Here is a 23,331-nt window from a genome sequence, read left to right as displayed (position 1 = left end):
AAAAGATTTCCTATAGCGTTCAAGCCATTGGGAAAAGGTTTGTGAATCTTAAATGCAATTCAGCTGTTAATTTTGTGAACAAATTGATCATCCATCGTTTTTCATTTTGCTTATGGGATGAGACGGTTCCCGCATTTATTTACTCAGTTATCGCAATAATAGTGCTGTCGTAATATAGTTGCGATGTTGCGCAACTATATGTTATCACGAAAAAGGATCTTCATTTTATTTGCAATAGCCCTAACCCTATTATTATGTCCTATGATCCTATGACGCAATATAGTGTTGTTACCGATCACAGGTCTACGACTCTTAAAAAACCCAAACTCTCTGAGCTCTTATTTATCTGCTACGGAAATTAGAATAATTTTAATAAATTTTAAGGCTGTTAATGTCTGACGGTGCAGTAAAACCTGACACAGTACCAAGAAATAAGGATAACTGAGGGTTTCATCTCCATTTCCATTTATAATTTTTTGATACCACTGCCATGATTGAACTAAGATTTTTATTTAAAAGAAGAAGTTGTTACTATCAAGTAGCCACGAGTTTTCTTGCTGGTAAGTGTTTAGTGCCGTCATAGTGGTCAAAGTTAAGTGTTCATAGTGTTTTGATTCCCCCACGGTGTTCACGGTATACTATTACAGAAAATTTCAGGCTGCGGCAAAGTGTAATATAAGGGGGGGGGGGGGCCCAAAACTCAGGTACCCATACGTTGGGTTATATACCACCGCCGTGTTTTATATTTGAGAGTTTTTGCTTTGCAGATGGCATACTGTACCTACTTGTTTCGAGGATTCCGTCACCAAAAATTTGAAAATTCGAATTGTAGGGAGCACACCCAATCAACTTTGGAATTGGATTTACTGGTGTTTGTGAACTGTTAGAAAACCTCCGTTGTATTTTTAAGAATAAATAATTCTATACATTATATTATCTGTGGAATTCTTTTCGAACCTTGAAAACATGCTGCGAGTTAATATAATATTATTTATTAAAGTGTTTACTTCTTGCATTTACATAAGCCAGGCCTAAACCCTGGTTTACATTAAAGATCAGATGCAGATTGAGATAACAATTTTATAACACATGAACTGAAAAACCTAAAGCGCAGGGCTATACTGGTTTATCGAATAATGTTGTTGACTCGTGACATAAAAATTGAGCTGAATACACAACAAAGCAATAAAGTAATGATGACTGTGGTCATGTGACCATGTGACCATGTGACCATGTGACCATGTGACCATGTGACCATGTGATCATGTGATCATGTGACCGTGGTCATGTGACCAATGAATACAGCTCAGTTAGAACAATGCAGTAAACAGCCCCATCACACATCATGATCAGTCACGCGTCAATTACACATTTTTCTTGATATCTGAGAGTCTAAATTATAATCTAATAGAATATGATGCTAATACTAATACAGAAATAGTAATACATAATATCACCAGTTTATCTTAAAACTAAAATAATCAATCTGTTCTACACCAACTATCAAGCAGCGGTTTTCTCCAACTCTATCTCAGAAGCCCCGTTACTAACAATATTGGAGGGATCTAAGTCAGCACCTTTCTGACCGATGCAGGAGATCCCAGGCTGTTCTATGAAGACTAGATAGGTTACTGCACCCAGGATTGCCCCGATGATGGGACCGATTATCGGTATCCAGAAGTAGTAGTTATCCGCTCTGAGGTATGGTGATATTGATATGAATTTGTTATTTTGGCTGAATCTGGTAATTTGGACCTAATTAAAGGTATTTATATAGTTTCGTCGCACTTGCATGGACCATTTGCATAATGATATTAACAATAAATACTGCAAATAAATGCAATTAACTAACGAGAATACGTGGTCATATCCAAGTAGAGCTGTGGCGAGTCTAGGAGCGAAGTCCCTCGCAGGGTTTATGGCATATCCACAGCTGGTTCCGAAAGAGAGACCAATAGATAACACAGCACCACCCACCAGAATAGGAGTTACACCTAAAAGTGGAATTTTGTCAATCTTTCCTGGTACTTTCAACGGAATTCTAATTTGATTTACGTACAGAGGACGGAATAAAGGAGTCCACATCAAGTGTTGTTCGTGTAAAATACTGTCATGCTTAAAACCTCAAAACACAAATCATCACCTTTGGGGGGAGCGGAGTTGTTGTTGTCACCAAGAGAGCAAACAATGAGCATGAGAAGGAACGTCCCTACAACCTGATCAAGCAGCTGACCACCTGTTGTAGTGTCGGGGTGCGGGTATGTCGCAAATATCCCCCTAAATGACTCTTCCTCAACCACGTCTCCCGATTTCAGTAGCCGATCTGCCGGATTCAGGATTGGAGATATCAAGATTATGCCGTACACTGTTCACACTTACAATGAGTTTAACTAAGTTATTTCAGATTATGTGAAATTCGAATCATTTCTCGACCGATGTGATCAAGAACAAAAATGGATTAAGTCACTTGTATTACTTTTAGCAATTAAATGATCCGCAATATCATTACCAAATTCCTTTTCAACTTACCAACATAAGTGATAAAAACGAGGAGAGCACCAAAGAAGCCACCCAACATTTGAGCAGTGATGTATTTAGGGACCTTGTTCCATTTAAACTTCTTCACGACTGCCAGGGCTATGGTTACCGCAGGGTTCATGTGAGCACCTGTAAAGATAGCTCATTACTAAATTTACTTTACAGTATACACTATACATTTATACCCTAAATTTACTATACAGTGGTGCAAAAATAAAAATGCGATAGTAATCCTTCTGATGGATTTTTTGAAACGTCTATGAATCATTGACCCATAACTAAGTTATTTTAATTATATACCAAACCTGATACTCCAGCCGCTATGTAACAACCAAACGTCACCGCACACGCATACCCGATGTTTATTGACAGAAAAGGTTCCACCGCACTTTTGTTAAGCATCTTGTATTGAGCCACCGAACCGTCTCCAAGCAACTATTGAAGAATCGCCGATATTTACGAAAATCTTGTTTACATTTCAAAGATGACTATAATATCAGTAAAACCTTCTATTTTAGAATTGTTGGTTTTGAATTAAGTAATTGGAATTGTATAAATTATATTATAATCACATAGTTTTTAAACTATGTGATTATAATATAATTTATTTAAAAATAAGAAATCGTTGTCAGTTGAACAACTGCGAATCAGTATCATGATACGAAATGACAAGGAGTAACAAATCGTATCAAAATGTTAATTTTGTTATCGCCCTTATCGGATAGATTGATAGGCTACTAGCTAATCAGTAACACTAACTATTAATGCTAATTATTAATGCTTTTCATGCAATAAGTAAAAACTATATTGACTATGTTAATATAGAACTCACCACCAATATAAGAGTAGACAGAAACTCAGCCGCAAACTCTTTATCGAAAAACTTTCGCAGGCCCCCGAGAAAAGACATTTTTGGTTTCGACTGAAAGTGAAATAAAGTTGCAGCTTGAGGTTTACAGTAACACTAGTAATCGCTTTAGCCAAGAATTTGTCATGTTATATCCGGATATGAACATCGTTTATTGGTCGCATTGTTGTGATGTTTCTGATGAAAATTTCTGATGATTCCGTTTATTGCGACAAAGAGAAAATGCTCTTATTAGGTCACCATAAGTATAACATCATATTATTCATGTTCTTAAATTATTTGTTATATGACAGATAAATAGGCAGAAATTAAGGTAATCATAGTCATTGAGCCAAAATAGGCACCATGATTTGGAACCAAACTGGATTGATCAATTATCATATTTAGTTTGTACTATTCGAAAACTGTTCATTGTGAGCATCTATATACATCTGTATAGTATACATAAGATCATCGATTGCGAGGAAACTGAAGAAAACAGATTCGGTGCTAAAAGAGTATAAGTGAGACATCCAGGCCAGGATAAATTTTCTGAGCTACAAGTTTAATTTGTTACTGTAAATCATGGTCCTATTCACGGAAGGGTCTAGCAGTCATGAAACTTGAACTTGTGTGATATACCTTCATTGTCAACTCGAGTTCAATAGATTGTCATCCAGAGATGCTGGGATGTGTCAGAAAATTGATACGAAACTTAATGGTCAGTCTATAGAAAAAATGTTGTGATTGTCCATTGTTCCGTACCAATATTGAATATAACTGATTGTTTATAATATGACCAGTCGATGAAGTTCAGTAAGCTTAACTACGTGCGATAATTGTGAATTAAAGTTAACATTTTTGGACATCTTTGCTCTAACTTTCTAAAGAATTTAACCACAAATTACCGAGGACGAAGAGTGAGGACAGACTCAACTTTTTCATTTTTTACCGTAATCTTATTTACCATTTAATGTTATCCCCATGGCACCGTGATAACATTTAACAATGGCCAGACAAACTTCTATTATAAATAAATTTAAAACCTTAACAGAGATTCAAAAATCATAGCTGTTGAAAGTAAGTCTCATTTTTGTCCTACGAAGTAGGGCAGTATGAATTATTATTGACAAACATTTCCCTTCTCCCTATTTCACTCGCACAATTTGATAATATTTGAATAATCAATAAACAGGCAAGGACAAAAAGTATCGAAAAAAAAAGAGTTTACGGAATCTCCGTCCGAAGAACATAGCATCTGTCAAAAATCTGTCCCCCGTTTGGAGGCGATCAATCTCAGGACAGTTCCACACTGATAAATGTATCACGAAAGAGGCCCGGTCCCCTCGTGTCCCGCCAATAATATTATGCAATGGTATAACATATGATAATATTTGTTCCTCTGTGCAGAATATGGGTTCCAACAAAATTCTCGACTAAATGTTGTTACAACCTATGTAAGGATTCCAAGACCTCAAATAAGTAGGTTGAGGGTGGGGGAAGGGGGGGGGGGGGGGCAATGGCATAAAATGGCATAGATTTGTATGGCATGATAGATGGCTTTAATTTTTTTCCAAACTGAAATTTTATGCCATCAACTTAGTTCATCCAATTACACGTTTGAAATGACTTGACACATATGAAATGTGCAAATAGGTACAATACCGACCGGCTGTTGACCTATTTGCCTAACTATGCCAGAATGCTTTAGTAAACAACTTTTTAAACTGTTTAATGCTTAAAATAAACGGCGCAAATGCATAAAATATGACAATTGTCATATTGTGCATGATTGTTGTTTTCATTTTTTATCAAAAAACATTTCAAATTGAATGAACGCACAAAAACGACATATAATTATATAAATTGAGACACCAATATAAAGTAAAAGTAATGTCAGAAGGAAATGTTGCAGGAATCTTTACAACTCCAACTGTATCATGATGTTATATAGCACTAGCACGCTGCACGAATTAAAAATACAGCTTCGTCTGAATCACTCCACCCGGCAGGTTGAAAAAGACAAGTTGTGTATACACTCTATTATTATTTTATTACCAGCAAATATGTTATGTGAAACAGGGTATAGATAAATACAAATTCTGAATTTTGAAATGGTATAAAATGGTTAACACTTTTGTCCAAACTGATATTTATGCCATCGCGACACCCCCCCCCCCACTCCACTGGGAAAATTGTCATCTGAAAATTTCAAATTAAAATCTTTGATCTCAAAATTCAGTGAGAAGATAATTAATTTCGACAGCTGATAATTGAATGATAATATGTATAATATGTTAATGTATTACCTGGGGACCCAAGGCTATATATAATGTTCATAAGCATATAGCCAGATAAAGATTCGGCGGAATGACACTGACAGGCTGAGCCCAGCTTAAGTATATGTATTGTACATATTATAAATATCATCAATCATAATTATTTCTCGTTACATTTGTAATTTAGAGATGAATAATTACTAATACATAACTACTAAAGCAGCAGGACAGCATGAAGCAGAGCCAGAACAGAGCAATGCAGCTTAGAAAAATATGATAATATTTGCACATCAGTACACAGTATGATGATAATTATTGCTATAAAGCCTAGCTTCCAGATGTTGAGAAGATCAGCGGAATAATTCAAAACAAAACCACTTTTGTAGACTTCTTCTATTTCTCATATTCAATCCACTTGAAATTATATAAATTATCCAAACTTACTTGTGAGCCAGATCCCGAAGCAATTTCACGATAAGCACCCTCACTAGCCATCTAAAATAGTTTGGGATCGTTCACAGATTACGTAAACCAGCCTAGGGAGATCAGGAGATTTGGAAAAGCTATAATTTCTGAACAATGTTTATGTGTAAAGCTGCTTTACGTAAGGGGATCGAGCCGGGAGGGGTCTAAAATGTTGGCCATAATCTACGTAATGTGTAAACGATCCCTTCAGTACTGAGCATATTATTGTATTATAAAGATGAATGAAGTTCATTCGTGCTTCGACACTGGAAACGAAACGAAGCGGAAGAGCAGACTAATTCACTAAAATGCGTTTCACCGAGCCCTATAGTCAATGTAAGGGATATGATGGAACATGAGTTGGAATCAAATAACGAATTTTATAGACATGCGGTAATCACGTAGATTCTGCGGTACCACTATCAACATATTAGGTCATTATCATGGGGACAGAGAGCTTTTAATTCAATACATCAACGCGACAACGCGTTACACGATAAACACAACCATGAGGGACAGCTGATGTTTGTTAGCTAACCCAACCGGGCATAGAGCACTATTTCACGACGCCTTCTCAGTCTGACATTGTGATTGCTGAAAAGTTCCCGAACATTCGAACATCATAAAAGTTGTCTTTCATTTTTGCAGACTATAACTGAATCTGTAACTGTTAGCGATATAAACTGCAAACTGCAAAGGTCCCGCAAAGCTACTGACGGGACGAGTCACTACTTTGATATTAAACGGTACTAATCGTAAGACTGCTGACTTGGCTGTATAATCCAAGCTCCTGCAAGTAGACGACATTGTATCATCCGAGTCCAAAAAGTCACCTTCGGACGTTTCATCCCCAAAATGTGAAGCCTTAAAATTAAACCCGACTTAGCGCCGACGCCTTACTATATATTCTCAAGTCTTACACAAGACCTTCAGGAGGATGAAATCATGAGCTGGATTTGGATGGAATTGGAAATGTCTGGTCTCCGTAGATATACTTCAGTTATGTGCATAGTATTAAGCAAACAGTTATCTTCTCTGGAAAAAGAAATTTGAATTTCTATACTAGTTCTGAGATAATTATCAGACTGCAGTAGGACCCACAATCCAGACGAACTTAATGTATTCAGATAGGAAAAACAAACGTAATATTTAAATGATCCGCGGTATTATAACTATAACTATAATGCAATACATATCCGAGTAAAAGAGCAACCGACTTATGAGTACAATTGCGCAAGACGACTATAAGACTTGTACGGATCAATTTCGTACTTAAATACCACTTTTGGGTTGAAGCAAACATGACCGTTGTAAAATCTCGAACATAGTAATTACTCGCACATTACATAGTAATTAGTCGCATTGTTTGATGATAATTGCTCGAAATGTGTTGTGTTCACATTTACCTTCGATGAAAAAGAGCAGCTTTTCCTTTGTCGCAACAAAATGAATGCAAGAAATCTAAAACTATTATCAGACCAAACCAAGTTGACGGGAATATTTCTATTTCTAACACTAACAGAAAAGGTTTCAGTAAATGGGAACTTTTTGATGTCACGCTTTAGCAATCTTGACGATTGAGACTTCAAAATCAAGTTATAATGATAGACAGGAAAAAACAAAGTCTTCAGATTGTTGTGCTGGGCCGTTATTTGGAAGTAGTTCAAGTTCTTCAGAAATTAATCAAATTATAGGTCAACTGCATTGTATTCGCCAGTATTCTGTTACATTCGGTGTTTTTAGAGAGTCTGGATTTGTTGTTGAGTCTGAATTCAATCGTGATTTCATTTTCTGGTCGAACTTTGAGGGCTCAAATTAGTTCGCTAGCCCAAAATTATCACGTGACTAATGACTATGACTTGGGTTTTGCAGCCGAAAAAAAGTTTTTACATAAATCCTAACCATAAAAAAGCTAACCAACCCTAACCATAAACAATCGAATTTTCCTACCGCGACGACCCAAACAGTTGTTTTCTTATAACTCCTCAGGGAAGCATTTTTATCCTTCGTCATGGGAGTGATTCGGAACCAGCGTTCAAAAATACATCGAATTACGTTACTTTCGTACCATCAGTGCCTTTTCACAAGAACTTTTGTTGGTTAATTGGGCGAGCGATTTAGTGGAAGCGAAGTTAGTGAAACCGCCGTATCATATTTCATTATCGACAAACGGGAAAACAGGTCACATAGTTTGGTAATTGCTGTTTGAGAATTATCATCGAACCGATAGGACTAATAAACTTTGTAGCTAGATGAGTGTTCCAGATCACACCGGAATACATTTAGAAATGTATGACGCTGAGGTCTAGAAAATAACCAAAAAGTAAAAATACGAATTTTCCCATTAGGCAATAGAAATTTTATGTACATTTCTTAAGTAAGATACAAACATCTCACAAGAGCGAACCAAAATAGTTGCCATGGTAACCAGCCCGTAATATTGATAGCATCAGTATTCACTTCGGTAGAAAAGGCGTGTGATTTTTAATCACATTTCAAAATATTCAAAGGAGACGAACATTGGATGCTCAAAAGCCACAATTTATGATCATTCCCAACATATCAAGCCATTAATATCAAAAGTACCCCTCTCGTGGCTTGAGCTTCCCTTCAAAATCAGACCATGGCAACCATTCTGATGAAAAAATACTGCTAAGAGTACAAAAACTATTATTTCAAAGAACGTCTATGAACCAATACCAAAAATATGTTTTTTTGGAGACTAATAGTCCACAAGACGGTCTTCAAAAGATAAAAAAGATTCTATATACAGTGGTCTGAGAGAATACAAATCATTTTGTGTCAAATACATAAGTCAGCCAAGATGTGTTAAACCGTGGTACACCTATGAACACTAACGCTCGAATTGAATCTCAATCATTCAATAATTTAAATAAGCTTATTATATAAAAATCTCATTACATTTACATCGAATCTAGAATTGGGAGCATGCGGCTATGATTTAGAAATTTAATATGATATAATCTACATTTTGTCCATGCTACAGTAAGAAGTGGCTATCACTTCCGCTCTTTTATTGTCAAAGTTTTCAGAAAATAGTAATGTCAAGTTATTTGGTGCTTTATAGCAAATGTAATCGTTGTCATCCCAACTCTTAGAAGTGGCTCCATCTTCCTCACTCAACATGTTTTTCTGATATTTGTTAAGATGGGCGGATAGTTTAGATGGTTCTTTCAGCTCGTACACCAGACACTTTTTCGTCTGTGGATAAAATATAGCTAAGTTCACTTAGCTTACTGATCTTACTGAACAAAAATGACCAGTAAGATCAAAGATACTGCAAATTTCCTATATTATAGTCAAGCACAGCTCACAACCAAAATAGTGAAATTATTGCAAACTGAAAAATAATGATCCTACAGTAGGCGGTACCTCTTGCGTCTCAGCTTTCTCTAACGTTGAACCTTTGATGTCGACAGCATAGCACACATGTGGGCAGCCTAGCTCTGTTATTTGGTATAATAAACACTCCATCATCAAATCCTGAAGGAGGTGACGGTAATGCTGTAATGTTTCCATAGCTTGATGTTACATTTGACACAATTGCTTTGTTGAACTATTATCTAAACAAATTACCAGTTTATTCTTTAGAAATAACATTCGTCGTTTAGATGTAGCCTTTTTGGTTACTTTAGAATAACTTCTGAATTTAATATCAAAATATCGACCGCCTTAATGTTACAGTAACTGCTATACCATAGCTACTTTCGTAGAAAATGCAGCTTCGCGCGTGCCTGTACTTTCTTGCGGTAGACCGTGTTGAATCATGCCAGTCCAATTGCGAACTAGACGGATTTTAACTTTTAAGACAAAAAGATTCACTAAATCAAATCAAACCACTAAGAATAATTTTACTCACAAATTCAGCGTCTGGTTCATCGACAATGTCCACTAGCTTTATTAATCTGACTTTACTATCAATTAACGATTGTACTTTTGACGCATCTGAGAATTGGTTAAACGTTACAGTGTTTTGATTTTAAGGTGAATACTTTGTCTTCAGACAATGATTTGAATGTGAAGACAGAATCAAATTATCTAAGGAGTCAATACGGATTATGGAGACACCTTTTAAATCATGTTGATAATGCCGTGGGAACGTATAGAAGCTCTTCATACAGCAAATGTAAAACAGAACAGGAGAAAAAAAGGAGAAAAAAAGGAGATAAACGATTCAGAGAACTGACGAAAATACTTCAGATTCCTACCATCAACGAATATAACGATAAGATTGTTATTTTTTCTTTCTGACAAATCGAATGAAGCGAACATTCTGACCACTTTGAACCTGAAATAGAAGTGGGTTGGTATGTTCGTAATATTATTTTTGGGCACTTTAGACTTGATTCTTGAACCCGCCGATTGTATTTGACTTATTTTTGCGACCTATTAAGGGGGCCGGGGGGGGGGGGGTCTTCATCAATATTCTCTCGAAATCGACTTTTAAGTTGTTTCTAATAGAGGGGAGTGATATCTATCAGCTGCTTTTGGTCCCATGGAAAAATATTGTTCCTAGCCGAAATTATCGCCGGTCTAAGGTCAGCGCTTATGTGTAATTGTATTGCGCGAGCGATTTTCAATCGCAAATTCTGAAAATCGAGTCTAAAAATCTATCTTCTCCCACAATTATTGAGCAATCACCCTGAAACTTTCAGGATATGTTCTAGGGACCATTTAGAAGAGATTGATCATACAAAATTTTGAGATAGGCCTTTAAACATTTTTTATTCAATTTTGAAAATCTTGGACCTCGTTTTTTTACGATTTTTGTAACAATTCGATTTAATTTAATTTTGTATAATTGATAGAAAACAGTTGTCGTTGCCGTTTTCCATTAATGATGATTTTTCAAATGGGATTGATACGGAAGCCATTTATCTGAGATATATCTAGTCGTATAACCATTTTAATTTAGTTGACAAAACTTGCATATTTTCAACTCGATAATTTATAAAAATAACCACAAATACTGACCATATTCTCTCGTGAGACATGGAAGACACATCCACCTCCACCAATCTATCTGACTCCCTAAAATATTTCTGGACTGGTTTCAGAGCTTCTTCGTAGAGTGCGTGCCGTTTCTTGGTCACAGCTGAATCTGCTTCATCATTAATACCACCTGAACATATTGGTACGTTAATATCATACAGACAGGGCTTCTTCGTAGAGTGCGTGCCGTTTCTTGGTCACAGCTGAATCTGCTTCATCATTAATACCACCTGAACATATTGGTACGTTAATATCACACAGTGCGTGCCGTTTCTTGGTCACAGCTGAATCTGCTTCATCATTAATACCACCTGAACATATTGGTACGTTAATATCACACAGACAGTCCATTGATGTATCATATGGTGTGTGGATTGGGCAAACACAGGTTATTGTCTTTGTGAATTATCTTCACATCTTTATGTTACACTACTCTTTTACTCACCACTGTTTGTTTATATGGTTAGTCGGTTATACATATTGGTTGTATATATCAACATGGCAATAAAGGGGCCGACAAATTATTGCAATAAATTAGATCTATATTCCTATATTTAAGCTGAGACCATTTGAGAGTGTGTTATCAATATTTAGATAAAGAGCTGATAAGCGATGAAATGGGAGGTCATGAACTTGTAATTCATTTCACGTAACATGTGAATGCAACACCATGTGAGACAAAGGAGCGACATGTTTATAGCCGACAGCTCCAGCTAAAAAACTCTTTATATAGAACTCAATGCAATGTTGCACATGATAAAAACCACACGGAATATCAACATTTCCTAATAACTGTAGATGTTACTGTGAGTAATTTGTTTGGGATCTCAGTGGTGAAGTGGCACTGCCACTGTGGCACTGGTTTGTTAAGACACACTCTTATGTTTGTATCTCGGTTAATTGTCTTCGTAGCTAAGCAACCCCACAGTGATATCCATTTTTTAAGCACATATTCTAATCTGCACGTTTTCTAGTTTAATCTTATCAACAAGTTCAGGTCCGGAGAAAATCATTTAAATTCCTATCGAATACGTGATTTCTAAAGAATTAAGGTCAATTCTTAAATTTATTTGACTGTACTTGTAGCCAAATATTATAAAGAAATTTGTCTCCGTTTTCAGGTTCCAAATTCCAATTAGGAACCGACCGGTCTGGGGTTACCGTCCGTGGCTCTTTATCAAGGCCCATCAGTGTTCTCAGTGAACAGTACGTTCATGCCTCATGGTAGCTTGTAATCTGTCAGCAAATGTTAAAGACCCGTTTATGCGATATTACGTCCCAATACCAACAACAGAACAATCAAACAATGTTTTATTAATGAGAATTGCTGTGTTGTGACGAGCAAACCCGTTGCTAACTTGAGCAATAAACTGAGGATTGAAACAAAGGCCATTAGAAAATCACTGGTCATGGTGGGTAGTGCCATGCTCAAGTTGGGCAAGGCACATAACATTGATTTCTTGGCATGTTATTTTTGATATTACTCCAACTTTCTGACTCCACAGTAGATCAACCAGTGTCCTCTAGCTCTACTTGATGATGGTGCGGAAATCAGAGACTTTATAGTGAGTGGGGGGGGGGGGGGTATTCCGGATTCATATCCGGTCAGTTCCTAGTCCCAATGATAGTAACATCGCTTAGCCAAAGGTTGTGAACATGGTTATTGGTGACAGATGAGTGATCATTAAAAGACATACTGAGCCACCCTATATAAACTAATTAAGATAGCACTTCAGCAGATAACCGCGGGACGGTACCTGGCTGATCACAGTTTATCCCATCACCATTAAGAGCCCTCATTAAATGCTCTATTGTAAAACAATAACACATGTACATCTCCTGATTATATAATGCAACCAATTACCACTGTAGTATAAACCACGTGACACACCCTTGTCTCTGAACCTGTCACTAAAGTGCAGTTAAACCACGTGACACACCCTGAACCACGTGACACACCCTGAACCTGTCACTAAACTGCAGTTAACTCCAGGGAATGACGCAGGTAGCTCGCCCCGGAGCCTAAACAATAATAGGGTACCCAGCTGGGACACATGGTAAACTAGTTAGCATCTTGTGGACCTAGTCACGTGACCAAGTCATGCTGGATCTAAACTCTGAAACTGCTGTTCTTTCTGTTACATTGTTGGTTTGAGAGCAACAGTGCGTGTTTTTTAGATACAGTGCAGTAGTGTGGGTTTCATGTTGTGACGGTGGTGGGAATGCAACCAAAGGTTTAGACTCTTAGTTGTATCATAATTTTGGAAATGAAACTTATTGCTAACTCTCATAAAAACTTGGTTACCCTCATATCCATCAGTTCCCTTACACATTACAAAATGTATTCGGATAAAATATTTCCTTGTGTTTGATCTAACCTGGAGCAGTGCATCCTTCAGGGGTTTTCAGTGTGGCTGCACTATCTAACTGTTTGTTTAGGTGTTCCTTGTCGATGTAGAGATGCATTGCGAACGCCACTGGGCACTGAAAGAAAAATATAAATACAATTTAGAGCTGTCTTTTCGTAATAACAGACCGAATTGTCCCAATTTTAATAACAAATTATTTTCAATTGAATAATCAGCTAGCATCAGTGGCAGTCAGTGGCGTAACATTAACATTGCCCACTAAAAAGATAAGTAACAGCAACTTCCCATCATTTAAACTGTGACATATCTACCTCACAAAGTCTATAATTGGCTAATTGGCTGTCCCTCGGCTATAACAAATGTCAAGATAGGACGCATGGGATCCTGACACTTCCTCCAGGTGCTATGAAGTGACACCTTTCAATGAGTTCTAGGTGATAAAAGCTGTATATCTCTTGCACGTTTATCTTAGTTTAGCTGTATGACGTATGTTCCCGGCTTAGTAGAGCAACTGTGCTCTTTTATTTTATTATTTTCATAGATTTAGAAGGGCATCCAGCAGCCAGCTTAGCTTTGATTTGATAACAAACTTCAGTGCAGAGGGTTAGTGTAAAGATTTCCTTAGAAAATAAAACATCGATAGCAACTCCAATCAGATAGATGTACCTATATACTAGGAAGACCGAAGTTTCTAGATATCCTGATTCGCTACCAAGTCGTATTAAATAGCGATATTTAGTGCGATTAGACAAGCATCTGGGTGGTTTTGGTGGTGATAATTGTGGTTTTGGGGGTGACTGGTGATAATCTCTTAAATCTTTCTTCTATGTCGGCAGTGTTAACTGGACAACAATCTCTGAAGACTAATCCAAGACATCTGGGCCCCGTTGTGTCCCGGTGACGTCCAACTCCAGATACGGCGCACCTTTATATAGATATCTTAGATATTCTAGTCTGGAAGCTGTAGGTTATTTGGACATTCCACCCATCTGTTGAGGAGGTCTTGTACAATCATTAGCTGATGCTAATTGTTTTTAACCAGACTGACACTGAGTTTATTAGCCATTACCATGTATATTATTATTGTATATCCTCTAAAATATCTATCGTGTGTCCGGGATTTACCAGCTACCCCAGAATCATTATCGTGGTCTCTATTATACTATTATACCCTCCTCTGAGTTATAAGTGTGATTGTATGAAGTATGAACTAGTCTCTATTATACCCTGCTCTGAGTTATAGTGTGATTGTATGAAGTATGAACTAGTCGTGTTGTCTGAGTTATAAGTGTGATTGTATGAAGTATGAACTAGTCTCTATTATACCCTGCTCTGAGTTATAAGTGTGATTGTATGAAGTATGAACTAGTCGTGTTGTCTGAGTTATAAGTGTGATTGTATGAAGTATGAACTAGTCTCTATTATACCCTCCTCTGAGTTATAAGTGTGATTGTATGAAGTATGAACTAGTCTCTATTATACCCTCGTCTGAGTTATAAGTGTGATTGTATGAAGTATGAACTAGTCTCTATTATACCCTCCTCTGAGTTATAAGTGTGATTGTATGAAGTATGAACTAGTCGTGTAGTCTAACAAACAGTAGCATTACTCAGCCTGGGATAATCATCTCCGGCTCGTCGCTTTATCATAGTCTGTTAGAGGAGCAGAAATTCCTCGTCTTTGCTTTGATAGTCGTTAGTCTGTAATCTCTGCCGTGTCTTTATCGGATAATTATCACCATAGTTTTTTTTAGACTCTGCAACAAAATATTTCGAAAGTTTGAAATATTTGTACGGCGGCTAAGGCGATGTTTGTATGTCTTACAGTTCTTTATTTAGTTATTCAAGTTAGTTGTTTAGTTATTTTAAGGGTTGGTCTCAGCACTACGAATCTCGGAACAATAGAGATGACTGGTTATGTTTCGAAATTAGGCTACGGAGACCTAGGCTATTCAATAGCAGTGGACTTAGTCTCGTCTATACTTAGCCGTGACCATTTCACCATTTCAGGATAATGGTCGGGACATTTACCCGTATAAACCATCCTCGTGGCGAACCATCTTTTTGTTATAGAAGGTAATAAGTCTAGACGCGAGAAACCTTGCCCCGTTTTGTCACTGGAATGTTCCGAGTGAGTCATCTTTGGGACTTCCAGTCCACTTTCTGCCATAGTTGTCTTTCCGTAAGTTTGTTTATTCATACATATTGAAACTACATTTCTTAGAGCGTTTCTATCCGCCGAAATTTGTTTCACTCTACTAATCCCGGCCCTGGTTTTAACTTTTTATAATTTTGAATGTGTACACTGTCACATTTTTGGCCACATTTTACTCCAGATTGCTTATTTCGATTAGATCAGGCTATGGCTGTGAAAATAGCTAATTAATATAATTAGTACAAATTGTCATTTAATCATATTGCAATAGCAGCGAGTTTGAAGCCGAAAATTATCACTTATAGCAACATAAGCAGACAATTAAAGTGCAACATTATGCATGGAATTGATATTATACAACTTTGTTTCCTGGAATGGGAGCGTGAGGTTGTAAGTTTAGAACTCATCTATTAAATTTAAAGAGCTTTTAACAGCTTTTAAGCTCACTTATGGTCACTTCGAGATAGGTGATAACTGATGGGTGTGGTGTCTAGAATTGTCTAAAGCTTTTTGATACATAACTGCTTTTATTGCCTCTACGATCGCCTCAGAATCCTCTTTAGCATGATATGCCATACTATATATTATAGAAGTTTAAAAAAGGTTCATTATTTTCCCGTCGCATTTACTCTAGCTCTTTTCAGGAAATGTCAACAACAGTCCCTACAGACAACACCACCCCAACACCCATCACCACCTTCACAACAGCTGACCTAGCTGTCGCACTGGAACCCTACTTCATCACCAGCGCCCCCTGCATCCTCCTCAGTATCATCACCGTCACCCTTAACATCTTCGTTATTGACTACTACCGCCGTTCCCGGCGCTCCTTCGTCCCCCTTCTCTACATCCTAATATCAGGGGTTGATATCCTGACTGCTGTGGGTGTTATGCACCAGTCTGTAGTGGTGGCGCTGTTTACACGTGGTGTTATCACCGAGCGGACTCTGGATCACAACACCGTCTTCTGTTACACCCTTGTTTCCCTCTGCTACAAATCCTCTATATTCTACAACGTGGTGCTGGCTGTCTCCAGGACCGTCATGATCCTGAAGCCCTTCCATCAGATCAGGGTTAAAGTAGTGGTGGGAGTCTGTTTGGTGTACAATGTGATGTGGGTGGGTCTGGCAGGGTACGACATACACCAGTCGTACGTGGTGTTTAAAGATTTCAGTTATAACGTGTATTTCCTGTACCCGGTAATGGGTATGGAACTGCTCTACGCCGTGAAGAAGTACCCGCCTCCAGTTGGACTCAGTGTAATGTTACTCCTCCTTGTGGTACCCTTCCTTCTCCCTGTCCTAATAACCCTGATAACGTGCATTCTCCAGGTCATATCCCTCCACTCCCCCGACATGGTCACTAACAACAACCAACGTCACGTGACCATCACCATCATCCTCATGTCAGCCCTGTTTGTGGTCTGTAACTCTGCTTTTTCCATCTTCATCCTGCTGTTCATGTTTACGGACATGACCGGGGATAACTTTATTGTTTACACGGTGACGTTTGGGACGGTGTTACCGATACTGAACGCGGCGCTGAACCCAGTGATTATTATATCCAGGAGTAAGGGGTTAAGGGAGGGGTTTATTGCCAGGGTGAGGAGGATTGTGAGAAGAAAGTGGGACATTGTGATAAGGAGGAGATGAAGTTGACTGTTTTTGTTAATGATAATAATGTTACCATGTACAATAATAATGATGTTTAGTTAATGTTATCTGATATACGTTGTACTTCGCTGTTGTCTTGACGATCGTGGTGATTCTTTAATCTTTAGATGTAAATATATTATGGTTCAATAATTCAACTATTCAAATATGAATGTACGATTACTTCATCCTCATCGAATTACTTTACGACCATGGTTAATGGAAATCTTTAAAGTTAATAATTGAGAATTTCGCAACGATGATCGAAGAAAAACTTACTTTAAAAAAAACTTACAGTTTCTTCAAATTTTTGGAGTAGTTCTGCAGCGTTGTCGAAGAGGGTTTTGTCGCGGAGAATTATTTTGCTGTTCGGCAACAGGTCTATCACGTGTACAATGTCAGGATATCTGGGATTTGATTTAGTTATTATTAACTTTTGATTTTATAATTACTAAAGTACTAACAATTTATAGCATATAATCTAAATATTATTATATGACAATTGTATATGACAATTTTCGAGTTAAAATAATTGATATAAATTGGGAAAAAACAAAGAATAGGGTGGGCGGTGGCAATATTTGAAAATTTCCGAAAAACCTCCTGCCAATATATTTTGAGACTCAATTATCTTTCAATACAACTAATATAGAAATGACGTTATGCCGGCGACGGAAAAGAGTTGACAGTAAAAATCTTGATAATTTCTTATATTAAACTTGTTGCAACATAGGAAACTGATATTTTAGTGACGGTAAATTGACCATATTTAGAGCGATTTCCTTTGTCGCAACTACGTGATAACGTGAATACAAGAAATTTTGAAAAATTAAACTAAGCGAAATGGTTCGATCTGGATTTTATACGTAAAAACTAAAAATTTAAGGTAAAAAATAGGTGACATACCTGAGCAAAAGATAACAAATAGGTGACATACCTGAGCAAAAGATTACAAATAGGTGACATACCTGAGCACTTCCGTTTTAATGAGCTCGAATATCCACTCTAGTGTAACGAGCGAGGGCTGGGTTTTGAGTTGTGATAACATAGCAGCTGTTTCTAACTTCGATCCGTCCTTACCTGGTGACACTTGCATTCTCAGGGTTAGATTTTAAAATCTTAAATTCAGTCTAGTCGATTAAAGTTATTTATAATTGATTAATTGATATTATGATTTAAAAGATCTAGATTACATATTTGTTTAATGTTTATGATAATATACCCAATACGAGTATGACGATTATTAAATTGAGATGAATAAAAATACTTTCTTTAAAATATACAGGCATTTCTGATGTCCAGCTGAACAAGCATCTTGTTTGAATAACACACATTCTACAATTGCTACGGGATAAAAGCAAACATGAACTTCTCACATCCATTGTTCCATAATGCCGTATCTTGTTCTACTGTAATCGACCAATTCAAGTCGCAATTATAGTTGCAATTATAGTCAGCAGTCAAAGTGTAACAGGTCATGTAAATTGGCATGTAATTGTGGGTTTGATTTACATTATATACACAATTCACCGATAACGCTGCATTGCTGGTGTTGATGTTGATGTAATGTACATTACTTTTGACCGGAAGCAGACTATAGAGTACAAAGCTACATTCTATAAAAGCAGTGTATTGACCACAAATTACGCCCTGAATTTGCTGCACTGGCAACTGTGATAAACGGTTAAAAGAAAAAATATTGATTATAATCGACTCAAATTTGAATCGATTACAATTCAACTAAAAACGTTTTCGTTACATTAGAATCGATGATCAACACTGATCATTTAAGAGCCAATGTATATCTTTTAACAATATATAATCGATTTTTTAAAGACCGTCTATCGCAGTTGCTGGCGTAATCACTACATATACAATACAGCATGAAATAAAGCGATGACTACATTTTCATCGATGTAAATTGATCTTGATTTTTAAAATTATATATTTAGACTTTATATCAGTGATGCGGTCCCAGGCTAGTTTGTATGCATCTACACTGCTAAAATTGAAGATGTGGTGTCATTACAGATTGGGCGCCAGTACAGGTTTGATTTGGTTGGTTGGTTGGTACAGGTTTGATACAGTAATATGTAACCATTAAACCATAAAATGTGGTACAGTATAGCAAAGTATAGCAAATACACACTATACATCGAGACCTGAGAGTCTCAGAGTCAGTGAATGGGACGTGGTCAGTGTACCGTGAAATAGCTGACTAAATACTGCTCTTGCAATCTGGTTATATATTTATATATAAGCAAATTAAATGTTTTACATACATAGCATGAACAGGACGAAACATGATACTGCAAGCAAAGTCAATGGAGCTTCTCAAAAGCCACGTGATAAAATATAATCCTCCAAAAAGACAGTCATTCTTGGCGCCATGAATCAGAATCTGTTCTAAAGTTCTAACTGCATTACATCAATTATGGAATTATTTATTAATTAGGATTTAGCAGACATATTAAAATACTCACCAGAAGTGGAGAGCGTTTTTTGTAGAGCAATGTGAAGAAGAGATTCAGCGGAGATGACCTTCACCCCAAACGACTCCACTAATTCCTCTATAACAGCACCTTTGCCGGACTTTGGCCCACCTGAAGATAAGGGTAGTTACATTATAGTTACATTATAGTTACATTATAGTTACACTTTAGTTACACTTTAGTTACACTTTAGTTACATTATAATTACGTTTCAATTGTTACATTTTAGATGTACGTGTTGTTCATTCTAAGGCGCTAGAAACTACGCCCATTTTTATACTGCCAAGCGCTAACTAGGCACTAATTAACTTAACGACCTTGAACACAATGTATTCTTATATTTATTCTAAATATGGAAACAGTAACATCGAATTGTTGCCAGTTTGTATCAGTAAAAGTTACTAAATATTATGTAAGTCTGGAAAGAGACTTATAGTTATGTGTAACATTTCTTCCTTGGTTTCTCTGCTTCGCGGCATTTTAGGAGCAACTCGTCGTGAATAAAAGTTTAACCGACTATTATCCACATGAAGTACAGCACGGAACACGTAAGAAGTAATGAGTCGGCTATGTAATGACTCACTAATGACTAATTAACTAATTAGTCGACCATCTAATGACTTTCTAATGAATATGGGTAATTATCAATGCTTTAATGCTTACTGGACACGATTAAATAAACCAGTACGTGGTAATATATTTTATATAGTGATGATGCCTAACAGTAACTTTCGTACTGAACATTTTAGTAGAGATCAGAGACGGTATATTAAGCATATTATTAGAAAATCTTAATACCAATTGCACTTCATTTTCTAGAGTCAACTGTTATATCTTGCTACCCGGACCGATTAATTCTATGACAGTAGAAAACATATATATAACATATATGTTTTCTACTGTCATAGAGTTATATATAGAATGGTGGAGGAGAATCGATATAAAACTAATTATTGCTATTTAGTGAAGTCTATCTTATATGTTGTTGAACAATTGACATTGTTGATCGTTGCCATGAGACGACTCAGAGTACATAGTTTGGATATATTAAATTTAACTGCATTATCACTGTATTATTACTGTATTACCACAATTAAGAGATCGAACCGCATCGGCTGGTTTTCAATTAACAAACACATAAAAAGCGAGCCCGCATTAATTTGATTTATTAACTTAACAATAGTTATTATGTTACAATTGCTACGGTCATTAATTTGCTAAACAAAACTATCCATTCTATGATTCTATACCTTCATTATCAAAACATTCCAGCATGGTTCTTGATTAGCGACACATACTAGACATAGCCTATTATGATTATATTCTAAACCACTGCTGCACAGATCGTTCAAGGTGAAAACTGACAGTCTACAGTCTACTGTCACAGTGGCGTAACGTTGCCTGTTGGCGCCCCCTGCCGAAAAAGCGCCCCCCTGTTGAAATTGAACAAATTAGGTGATTTTAGAGGATACACCGGTAAAATCTCTAAAAAAGCGTGTATCTAGAGCAAAACGCACAGTTTTGCTAGTACTTTAGTTAAGTTTTCGAAATTGTCCCACATTCAAACGACGATTCGGCGCCCCCCTAAGACTGCGCCCCCCCCCCCCCCCCCCCCCCGCACAGCGGGGTCAGCGGGGCCCTTCGTTACGTCCTTGAGTCTACACACACTGATCTGGCACACAATAATGTGATCCTGCACTGTACCTGCCCTGGATATGTTGTCTAGCCTTCACTAAACAGACAATCTCAGGAGAAACACTAAAACACCAACAGTCACCAGTCACCACATTCCTCTGTCGTACACACTACAATTTAAAATACGGCGTCTTGATTACAAAGTCATTATTTAGGTGTAGTATATAGGTATACCAGTGTAGTATATAGGTATATACCGGTATAAGGAGACCTTTAGACCTTTAGAACTGTCTGAAGTACTTTTTTATGTACTTTTGTACCAAGAGTACAAGTATAACAGGTTCTAGAATAAGCGTGATATTAATGTCGATAGGACAAAAGAATTTTCTAGTCCTCTATATTTATATTTCGTATTGATTGAAGTTTTTGATTGAAGTTTTTGATTGAAGTTTTTGATTGAAGTTTTTGATTGAAGTTTCACACATTATTTAATACACCAGTATGCGGTTATTACTTTTAAAACTTAATGGCTGTTTCCGGAGTAAATCGTCTTTAAATGCAACACGTGCAACACTGATTAAAGAATTAGCAGCCCGATTAAATGTGTAGAAAGAACGGAATAACGTCAAAGTAATGTTATTCAAATTATTTGCGAAAATTAAAGAATTAACAGAATAATGTTCGGCCGTTTGGCCTCAACGCTCCAAGACAAAAGGGCTTTTTGTGATGACTCAAAATTATTGATAGAAATCACTGTAGGAGAGGAATTCTTTAATTTTGTCCCATATTATATAATATAATGGAATTTTGTCGCACCAAATGTTGAAACAGTTGCAGTTAAAGCCCTGTTTCCATAATAAAGAGACTGATTTAGTTAAACGATGATACTATACCTACAAACTATTTCAAGTCATTACTTAAGTTTGTTTGTACACAAATTTTAAATTAATTTTCATGGTACTTTTTCAAGATTTTTCAGTATTTCATTTCTCATCAGTATACTGATGAACAACTAAATTTTCACCTTAATGACATGACTTATGATAAATGGTGTATGGATAAAAATTGTACTGTATATATTGTATAAAATGAATACAAAATGTATAAAATGTATATATGAATCACAAAATGAACTTTATAAGAATGTGTACGTATATGATTTGAAATGAAATGAGGGGGATATGATGAAATGACTTACCAAAAAACACGATATTTTTAGACGACTGATTAGCGAGAATACCCGCTATATTCTGTCCTATACTAATTTGAACAGTGGATCTTCTTTGTTGTTTTGAAACTTCTTCAGGAGCGATGGCGGGTTCATCTTTACTAGAATTACAACCCATTCTATTGAAAGTGAGTGAGTGCAAATGAGTGAATCGGAGAATGTGCAACTAGTAACTGCTAAGTCAGTGAGTGAATCAGTAAGTGTTATAATTAGTATGAAAGTAAACATGATACAAGTATTACAGTTATGAGTATATTCTATTCATCATCGTAACAATATTTTAAATCATGACGTATCAGTCATCCTGAAGTTAAACAGAACTATGATTTAGATTCCACTGACGGCAAGACCTGGAATGATTATTTTTACAACTAATATATATATATATATAGCTTTTCAGAGATTCTATATATTATACTACCTTAGTTGGAAGTTGGACGGCAAATTACAATCCATGGTCTCCCGCAAGTCATGACTATTGACTCAGTCAGTCTGCATGTATATTGAAAATTAATTAATTTATAGTTTAAGGGGGTTTTTTGGCTCCGTTCCTTTCAGATAAAGGATCTGAAAGAAATAGATCAATATTCATATAATATATGAGGGATTAATTAACCTATCATAGATGGTTAATTTGGATAAATTTTTAACGGAAGGCA

General features: G+C 36.6%; 2 protein-coding genes across 3 annotated transcripts; both read right to left on the bottom strand.

The window, feature by feature from the left end:
* Positions 1-916: 916 nt before the first annotated feature.
* Positions 917-7,614, bottom strand: LOC134819396 (probable glycerol uptake facilitator protein). Of its 2 annotated transcripts, none has more exons than XM_063829336.1 (7): positions 7,536-7,614; positions 3,371-3,460; positions 2,844-2,973; positions 2,530-2,667; positions 2,144-2,323; positions 1,853-1,994; positions 917-1,696 (listed from the first exon to the last, which is right to left on the bottom strand). In XM_063829336.1, exons 2-7 carry the CDS (start codon positions 3,446-3,448, stop codon positions 1,504-1,506), a joined length of 861 nt encoding a protein of 286 aa, XP_063685406.1. In that variant the 5' UTR covers positions 3,449-3,460; positions 7,536-7,614; the 3' UTR covers positions 917-1,503. The 2 variants fall into 2 exon arrangements, with proteins under 2 accessions (XP_063685406.1, XP_063685405.1); XM_063829335.1 differs by lacking the exon at positions 7,536-7,614 and adding an exon at positions 6,109-6,197.
* Positions 7,615-8,465: 851 nt separating this feature from the next.
* On the bottom strand, positions 8,466-22,790 carry LOC134819394 (uncharacterized). The gene is made up of 10 exons (XM_063829332.1): positions 22,643-22,790; positions 19,801-19,920; positions 18,286-18,397; positions 17,613-17,724; positions 13,521-13,626; positions 11,125-11,272; positions 10,359-10,438; positions 10,010-10,095; positions 9,523-9,633; positions 8,466-9,351 (listed from the first exon to the last, which is right to left on the bottom strand). The coding sequence occupies exons 1-10, from the start codon at positions 22,788-22,790 to the stop codon at positions 9,115-9,117; spliced, it is 1,260 nt and encodes a 419-aa protein (XP_063685402.1). The 3' UTR covers positions 8,466-9,114.
* Between the last annotated feature and the right edge of the window lie 541 nt (positions 22,791-23,331).

The sequence above is a fragment of the Bolinopsis microptera genome, chromosome 8, assembly GCF_026151205.1.
Source record: "Bolinopsis microptera isolate Bmic1 chromosome 8, MBARI_Bmic_1.0, whole genome shotgun sequence".
NCBI classification, from domain to species: Eukaryota; Metazoa; Ctenophora; class Tentaculata; order Lobata; family Bolinopsidae; genus Bolinopsis; species Bolinopsis microptera.
This window is presented reverse-complemented; position numbering and strand designations above follow the sequence as displayed.